The 9,743-nt window shown below is 35.3% G+C and overlaps 1 protein-coding gene across 1 annotated transcript; it reads right to left on the minus strand.

Moving 5' to 3' along the window:
• Positions 1-1,112: 1,112 nt before the first annotated feature.
• On the minus strand, positions 1,113-8,316 carry LOC149071152 (uncharacterized). The gene is made up of 2 exons (XM_089248156.1): positions 8,045-8,316; positions 1,113-3,581 (listed from the first exon to the last, which is right to left on the minus strand). Exon 2 carries the CDS (start codon positions 3,472-3,474, stop codon positions 1,861-1,863), a length of 1,614 nt encoding a protein of 537 aa, XP_089104282.1. The 5' UTR covers positions 3,475-3,581; positions 8,045-8,316; the 3' UTR covers positions 1,113-1,860.
• Between the last annotated feature and the right edge of the window lie 1,427 nt (positions 8,317-9,743).

The raw sequence follows: 9,743 nt of genomic DNA on the forward strand, positions 1-9,743 counted from the left end.
CAGAGAGCAACAGGCCTACACGATACAATTATTCAATCATTACACTTCACCCATAGTTAGAAAAACTGGCGACAGATGGCAGGGCTACACATAAGTATTACACAGAAACAAACTTCATGTCAGGTTTCACTACATGTACACACACATTCCAGCATGTACCAATTTGTTAGAGGTTCCGCAGAGGAATATGGACGAGGTACATGTATGGTTTAGCAGTAGTAGTAGCCAAGTCGTACAATGCAATCAAATATTTTTTTGGTGTGTCTGTGTTTTGCCTTATTAGTATGTTATTAAGGCATATGAGTTATGCAGGGTCGCAACTAGAAGGGGGAGGGAGCATGTGGATCTGGTGCGCCGGACCAGAGGGGGCACGAATTTCACTCCCTTATCCTTCCTTCAAGCAGGCACCAAACTGTATGCTTGACTCAGTTGGCCAAGCATCTAGTTGTGATCCTGGTGTTATGTTGTGTACGTCTTCAGCAAATGTTGGGAATAAACCTAAAAGCAAAAGCATACAAGCCTGCCACATCGAGGATCCCCCTCTGCAGATTTTATGGAGTTTAGCACTTTTATTCAGCTTCAGGAAAGAGAGGAAGTGCCTTTCTGAAAATTTGAGAAATTTCCTGGCAGCGTCAGCTTTTTGTGAGACTTCGGCTGTGTCGTCCTCGTGTAGCTGGGCGATTTCGTTCCATCTCCAGTTTTGGGGGTCCTTCACAATATCGTGAAGATAACAGCGAAAATTATTTTTGTTTGACATCTTAAGAATTTAAATTTAATTTTAGTTAAGAGAATTCAGTTAAAGTTGTATTTAAAGTCTTGGCTCCGACTGAGTACGGGCCGTTGTGCTAAAGTTAGGCTAGCATTTCAGGAGCAAAAAAATCATGCGTCCTTCCCCCATGGAGTCCGGGGTCCTTTTTTTTTATCAAGGAGAAAAATGAATGTGTTGCGAGTGCTCAGGGCCTTCATATGGGTTATATATAATCCGGCCCTGATCAGATAACTCACTATAAAAAACGTGTCAATTGTCACGTTTTTAAATCTTTTCTCAATGAATTTATTCTAATATTCAAGAACAAACAAAAGGAAAAAAGGATTTCAAGGTGGGGGGGGGAGGGGGGGTTGAAACATGTTTTTATTCACTGACATAAAATGTTTGTAGGATTACCTTGCTATCTCAATCAGCAAACACACTCAGCATAACAATATCAGCTAAACACTGGTGTTTTGTAACTCTTCCATATAACTTCTGACATAATATTACATCAAAAAAAATTCAACAGGTCAAATTACTGACAAACTTATTTTTATGTGTGCAATGTAACCTTTGATTGTATTGCAATAATACCTTTAAGTTATTTCAGCTGATTTTTCTGAATTTTGTTATTAACTATTGGTTTTTTACAGCAACTAACTAACTAAGAGCAACTGCGAGACAAGTTTCAAACAATCAGCAGTACATTGTCCACTACCGCATTTACATAAAGCCTTTTCTCAAGTTTTGGTAACAAGGTATAAAGTCTGTATTTTATTTAAACTTCCTTCCTTTTGTAAATGACACAGTCTCTCTGCCCATTTTTTTCTACTAACATTTTTTATCTAGATTCTAGAAAGTAATTCTTTAACATCATCAAGTTTCAGGATTGAATTATCACATAAACATAGAACAGCATGGTATATGTGAAAATGGCATTGAAAAACTGCTACAGACAATTCATGTCCATTGTGGAGCATTGATGAACACAACACATAGTCTCTATTAGTCTGTTCATTCAAGGGTTCAATGTATATCCAACACATAGAAAGTGCAAAACTTTATTAATTAATTTGTTAAAATAAACAATGCATTGTTGATGGACAACATTAAAGAAGAGTTTCGATTTGAACTACGGACAAATCATATTCCTGCGGATTTTTCCCAGTGTGAACTTTCTTATGAATCGTTAAACTTGTGTTATAAGAAAACTTCTTATTACAAACATTGCACTCGTATGGCTTCTCTCCAGTGTGAACTCTTTTGTGAGTCTTTAAATTTCCGATTCGAGAAAACATTTTGCCACAAAGATCACACTGATGTGGCTTCTCTCCACTGTGAACTCTTTTGTGATTATTTAAATTGCTGATTTGAGAGAATGTTTTAGCACACAATTCACACTCATACGGCTTCTCTCCAGTGTGAACACTTTTATGAATCCTCAAACATCCAATTCCAGAAAATGTTTTATAACACACATCACACTGATATGGTTTCTCTCCAGTGTGAACTCTCTTGTGGATCATTAAACTTATGCTATGAGAATACCTTTTATGACAAACATCACACTCATACGGCTTCTCCCCTGTGTGAACTCTTTTGTGACTATTTAAATTGCTGATTTGAGAAAACGTTTTAGCACATAGTTCGCACGAATACGGCTTCTCTCCAGTGTGAACATTTTTGTGAATCATTAAACATCCAATAGCAGAAAATGCTTTACAACATACATCACACTGATATGGCTTTTCTCCAGTATGAACTCTTTTGTGACACATTAAGCTCGTGCTTTGAGAAAACTTTTTATCACAAACTTCACACTTATATGGCTTCTCTCCAGTGTGAACTCTCTTGTGAATCGTTAAACTGGTGCTTTGAGAAAACTTTTTATTGCAAACATTGCATTGATATGGCTTCTCCCCAGTGTGAACTCTTTTGTGAGTCTTTAAATTTTCGATTAGGGAAAACGTTTTATTACAAAGATCACACTTATTTGGCTTCTCTCCTGTGTGAACTCGTATGTGCTTTTTTAAAAATCCGAGTTGAGAAAAGGTTTTACCACAGAAATCACACTGATACGACTTCTCCCCAGTGTGAATTCTTCTGTGAAGTATTAAACTTCTGCTATGAGAAAACTTTTTATCACAAACATCGCACTCATATGGCTTTTCTCCAGAGTGAACTCTTTTGTGAATCTTTAAAATTCGAATTTTAGTAAAGGCTTTACCACATAAATCGCACTGATGTGGCTTCTCGCTGCTGTGAACTTTTTTGTGATTACTTAAATGGTTTAGTTGATAAAACCTTTTATCCCATAATTCACACTTATATGATTTTTCCCCAGAGTGAACTATCTTGTGAATCTTTAAAGTTCTGATTTGAGAAAATGTTTCCCCACAGACATCACATTCATATGGTTCCTCTCCCAAGCGAACTCTTTTGTGAGTACGTAAATGGCCAATTCGAGAGAACATCTTAGCACAAAAATTGCCTCCACGTTGCTTCAGTCCAGTGTTAATGCTTTCATGCAGGTTTGAATCAGAGTTATTTGGAATTTTTTCTCTGCAGGATCCATACTTATGTGGGTCTTTATTATGTAAAGGATCGTGAGAGATTGAATCAGAATTCTTTATACTCAGTGTCACCTGGATCGGAACACAACTGGAATTGCTTTCATCTGCATTATGACTATCATGTGATCTCATACAAGATGATTCATCCATCTCAAAAGATTAAGAAGAATATCCAGGATGGTGTTTTAGTGACAGATGAGAGTAAGTACAGAATTAAAAAAATTTCCCTCAAGACTTTTATGAGGATCGTCAATTACCTGGAAAAAAAAGAGGTATTATTATATCTTCTATAAAATAAGATATTACAATGCATCACTTCAACAACAATTTCAATGTAGTATATCTGTAATTTATGTTTGCATGTGCTGAGCTACAATATACCATAATTTCCAATCTAATTTACAGATACGTGCTTTACTACTTTAAAATGAACTGTCATGCCCGCATAATCCACAGGTGAAAATGTTATTCACCAATAAGTAAAGCTAAAAGAATGAAAGAGGTTGGTGGTCAGGTAATACTCTCATCTGTAACTCCATCTACGTGGATCATTCTCGCGAAATCTGCCTAAATTGTATCCCCAGAAGTTTATGTTTAATATATTGGACACAGAATGTTTTTTTCATCAACTTTCTATTTATATTCCTGTTTCTGGTAAGTCACCACTCTATTTGTAATTTTTTTCTTCAATAGATTTTAAAAATTTGCTTGAAAAAGTTCTCATTTGTTAAGGAAACGTCCTTCTCCGGAGATTTCCCGGCTGTTCCTAGTTCATTTTAAAAAATTTTAAATGATTACTTTCTATTTTAAAGCAAAAAAAAATTTTTTTTCTAATAATATATATTTTTAGGATCAGTATATTTTTTCATAATTTTAAATATTTTTTTATCAATAGTTTATAACTAAATTAAATCCCCCCCCCCCCGAATTTATGATGGTTGGATAACATTGGTCCAAGTCCTGCAAGACCACCTGCCACCTATTAAATTTTATATTTAAAGGTTAAGAAGAATGTAGCCATCACTTGAACTTCCTCTTAAATCAATTAGAATTGTAAACTACTCTACAAATTAGATTTATTCAGGAAAAAGAGGCGAGTGTTTTTATTATAAGTTCTTCTCCTGGCTACTTTTTTGTGAATAATACAGTAAAACCTGCCTTTAATGGAACCTATATGTTAAGCGGAAACTTATCTTCAATGAAAAAAACCCTTGGTACCGTGGCTTAAATGCTAAAATACACATTAAGAAACCTGTATTGAATGGAACCTGTCTAACACAGAAACGGAAAAGAAAATTGTACGCTCTTAACGGAAAATTTCATATCATATCAATTTCATTCAACTCTTCCCACACCAATAAACCGAGGGACTCACACAAAATGTTGAAGTGATTTACCAAAATTTTTTTTTAGTAAATCTGTTTGCCAATGTGAGTTCTGCATCATCCACCCCTACATTAGTAGAAACTGTTTCCGTACTTGATGCAGTGATTTTAATAAGTCATGTGTAGTAAGGATATTTCTCTCTTGAAATTGTTACAGAATCTTTCAGAAAAGCTTGCTTTTGTACGAGAGAAATCAGTGCAAAGGTTGAATTTTCAAATGATATATGCAGGACTTGCAAAATTGCACGTAAGCTGCTTTCCCTGATCATAGTGCTGAGGAATACATAAACATAGATGACAACATACAAACTGAACCTGGCACCACAAATGCAGACACTTTCATTGAAAATTTTAGAGAAAGTTAAAAAGAGGAGGATGAAAAGGAGATTAATGCCGTCATTTTCAGAAGAAAAAGCAGTATAGGGTGAAGTTTTATACAGCTACTGTCAAAACCTTGAAAGTACTTGAGTAATTTCGCTTTAGAGCACAATGGCATTTTTTTGTATGATTTCTGAAACAAAACTGTTTACTGAAAGTCAGGCAGTAAAGGGTGTGAACTGCATACAGAAAACTCTGTTATTGACACTGGAAAAAATAAAAAATGTATTTATTCAAAGAATTGTTTTCAAATTTTTATTCACTATTTGGCGATGCGAATAGTTAATGTATGTAATGGACTGTATGACAGTGTAATGTTGAAGTAAATGCAGTATGTATGTATTTTTAATAAGTAATGCATCATATCAAGTAATAAATTTTTAATAATTAATTATTACTTACTAATTAATAATTACTTCACTTATTTTTAAATTATTTTATTCTAAATTAGTTTATTACATTTCATTTAAATTTTTTTTAGATCATTACATAATTTTACACATTACGTCAACTAAACCTCCATTAAACAGAAACCTACATTCAACGGGAAAAAATCGCAGTCCCTTTGTGATTTCGTTGCAGACAGGTTTTACTGTATATAATTGAAAATTATTTTCACTAAAAAGTCTTGCCACAGACCTACAAACAGTACAAATGTAATTCAATCATAACACATCACTCACTTCACTTCTGAAATATAGATGGCAGCACTGAAAAATCAAACACAATGCTACATACCCACTCAGACTGTTAGGTACACACACAGTTACACTTCCTGCACAACTCACTAGGTAGAAAATTGCCCGTAGATGGCGATAGACCTGAGTTGTGATCGGTTGGAAAGAACGAAAGAAAAAAAGAAGAAAAAAGACACTAAGGGTAAAACTGAAAATTACCCCCTTTCCGGATAAATTGAAAAAAAAAAATGCCATACGTAAATATAGCTCGAAAAATTTTGGGGCAATTCTTAAAGATGCCACCAAGATGGAAGAAGAAAACAAAAATTTCCCACACTTCCCTCCATGATTTTTTTCTTGTCGAGACTAGCCTGCACAGGCTTCATTTTCATGACAAATATGATGTATAAGTGACCATTTTGTGCCCAAGTCTCCCACAATATGTTTCTGTAAAAGAAAAAAAAAGACATACGGATAAAATCTGATCATACAAATTTCAGAATTAATTGAAGGAATAATTAATGAAGAAAAATTGGAATCGGCGAAGAAATTTATTTCAAAAGGAATAAAAATTCAAATTTAATGAAAGAAATAATTTCAGAGTAAATAAAAGTGTTATGGTAATTTGGACGAAACTTTTTCAATAGCGGAAAACACCAAGACTTGGTGACATGGAAAGTCTTAATTTGGCCTGCAATATCTGAAAGATAGAAGACTCCTGATGTAAACAAACAAAACGAGGTTGCAGCTTTTGGAAACTGTCAGCTGTGGGAAAGAAAATATGCACAGAAGTGTTGGCGCAAAAATTATCGGAATAGTTTCATAATCCCTTTTAGTTACTCACATGCTTGCACACTGTTTTGGTCACTCACCGAGCTGGTCCCTCGTGCTGTTCGGTCATTCACATAGTCACTCGTTTGGTCATTCACGTGCTTGCTCACACTCTAAAGACACATATAAATTAGCACACCGATCTTGCAATGCACAACCCCTTGCAGAAGTTCTAATCCATTCATGGGTATGCAAACTTCCTTTGAGTTCATTGAAAAAAACTGATTCCAGGTGGGTCAACAGCTCAAGAATCGTTCACAACACTTTACAAATTGCTGAACAACCAATTTCGAATGCTTTCATTGCATGATCTGCGTGTTAATGTATACGTGCCTTAAGTCACTCTCTTACGTGCTTGCACACTGTTTTGGTCACTCACTGAACTGGCCTTTGCTCTGTAAATCACTCGTTTGGTCATTAGCATGATAAACCATGCTCTAAGTTACTCTTTTGCTCACTCATGTGCTTGCAAACTTACTACGTGACTCACTAACTTAGATACTTACTGTCTGAGCATAAGCAAATTTATCGAGGGTTCTACAAATTTCACTGCCCTTTTCCCATTTTACTAATTTTCTTGGTTACTTATTCCTTCAATTTTCCACACCTCTGAACTTGACGACTTAGCCAATAGCCCTCTAAGCCCCTTTAAACGCCACTTTCTGTGGTCTAGGGTGTTTTATATTTTTCTCGATCCCTCATTTAGTCTGAGAATGTTATCATAATATTTTTCGGAACAGCTTTGGTATAAGAGACATGCCAAATTGGCCACTTTTTTCCTGCGATAAGTTGTCATCGTTGGCGCACTCTGGTTCAGTGTTCTGCTGGGTTGCCGCTGTTCTGAAAAATTCTACTAGGCGGCGTTAGTTGTTGTAGCGCGTCTTTTCAAATAGCCATACAGCCATTTTGTTGTTTGTGCTTGTTCCGAGTATTTGGATTACATTTTCGTCGCTGGTCAGGTTGTATTGTTCCCTTTTTTTTCCCCTTTATTTAAACAGTGCCCGTATTTTATTTATACCCTGATCACTTTATTATTCAAACAATGCCCGGGTTTTATTTAAACCCTGATTGATTTATTTTTATCCACAGTTTTATTTTTTAAACAATCCAGAGCTTATTTTTGTTTATACCATTTGTTTTTATTGTTTTTTACTGTTTTCTATGCTGGCGATTTTTTTTTCTGGCGCACGTAGTGTCTGGCGGCTTTTTCTCGGACCGTCGGACATATTTGGCGTCGGAAAAAAAGTCGCCAAAAATCGCCAACCTGTCCCTTATACCAAAGCTGTTCCCTCCGTTCTACTGTTGGCAACTTCTCATCATGTTTCAGACGTTTTTCTCACCAAAGAAAAAAAAATCGCCAATACATTGCGAAAACAGTACAACTTTTTCGGAGCCGATCCCCCTCCCCACCCCGAAAAAGTCAAAAAAGCAGTGAATGAATCTACTTACCTGTATTTGAACTCGACCACGGATGAATCCGTCCAGGAATGTTTGTGAATCCAAGGAGAAGCGAATCCTGTTACAATCCCCTTTATGACTATTCAATAATTATTTAACGGTGAGCGTCGACGTGAAAACGATCCCCTACAGTCATGCCCATCGGGTAACGGTAAAAATAGTCTTCTTATTCATACAAGGCTATACAGATTAACGTTTCTAAAAAAAAATGTTTTATGCAAAAAAAAAAGGCAATCTTCGTAAATACGGTCGACCGCGACGGAACTCTGCTCACAGCATAAACATAAAAATCGTAGTGGTTGTTGATGTCGGATTGTTTTTACTTTGATTTATAGCCACTAGAATAAGAGCCTAATAATTGAAATGACCATACGTCCCGTATTTCTCGTATGTCCATATTTCTCGGGACAGTCCCGGTTTCCTTTCTTTTTCTGGCCGTCCCGACTTTTTTTACAAAAGTGTCCCGTTTTTTACATGACGACTACTTGGATTTTTATTCTTCATTGAAGTCAAACGTTTAAATTACTTTTCAACTCATAAATTATATAATGATAATTACAACTATAAATAAGAACATTAATCTCCCACATTTGCCTTCTTGAATGTTTTACTTCGTGGAATTCATTTTAATCCACTGCAATTTGCAGTAACGCTTTGTTTCCCGCCATTGCGATTTTTCCGTAAATTCAGCAATATTTGGCAATTTTGTGAATTTTTAGCGTTGTTATTGGCGATGTCCCGTATTTGGAATCCCAATTTCCCGTATTTCTCCCAAGAAAATATAGTCAGCCTACTAATTATCCTTATCAAGTCGCCTTACGTTGATTGGCTTCTTCCTGTGACTTCATCTAACCGTATTATGACCATACGTCCCGTATTTCGCAGATAATCTGATTTTTTCCGGCTGTCCCGACTTTTTTTGCAAAAATTTCCTGGTTTTTGACGTTTTTTCAACAGATCCAATTTGACTTTTATTCTTTTAATCAACGATTGAAATGATCTTCCCAACTCAGAAATTACATTACGATAATTACGACCACGAATAAGAATATTTGTCTTTTTTTTTTATTTCACTGCAATTTGGAGTTTCTCAAATGGAGGATTTACACCCATCCTTCGGGAAAGCTTCGATATCTCTCTGAGATGGAAAGCAGGGTGTGTCCGGTCCTTCAATGTTTTGGTTGACTCGCTCTGGTTGGTTATATTTGTATTTTAAAAAAAATTAATATATATAAAATAAAAACTACACGTAATGGTTATTATGAAAACATTGGTGTCCTCCCGCCCAGTACTCTCGCTAGAAGAGCTGAATGGAGGACACTTGTGACTATCACATTTACATCATTGTTACATGAATGTTCATTAGAGAAAGGGGGAGGGGTTGAAGTGCCTTCTAGGAGAAAGTGCCTTCGGGAAAAGTGATTTATTACATAAAATTCTGTAAAAAACATTGAATGTGAAGACGAATAAATCCGGCATCAGCTTGACTGGAAAAATTTGAAAGATGTGGATTATTTTTTCACAAAAATTTTTTTTTTTGAAAATAAAGATTGGATGAAATTTATGTTTTTCAAATGCATTTTTTAAATATCAAAAATACAAAAACATTTTAAAAATTTCAAAATAAATAAATAAAAATTAATGCTCTGAAAGGGATACGACAAAAACAAAAATGTCACTATTTTGAAAA

Source organism: Pholcus phalangioides, unplaced genomic scaffold (genome assembly GCF_987345545.1).
Source record: "Pholcus phalangioides strain wild (caught in Gottingen) unplaced genomic scaffold, Ppha-v1.0 ptg000019l_1, whole genome shotgun sequence".
Lineage (NCBI taxonomy): Eukaryota > Metazoa > Arthropoda > Arachnida > Araneae > Pholcidae > Pholcus > Pholcus phalangioides.

Excerpts from the sequence above, each read along its gene's own strand:
- LOC149071152 (XM_089248156.1), bottom strand. The coding sequence starts at position 3,474 with ATGGATGAATCATCTTGTATGAGATCACATGATAGTCATAATGCAGAT.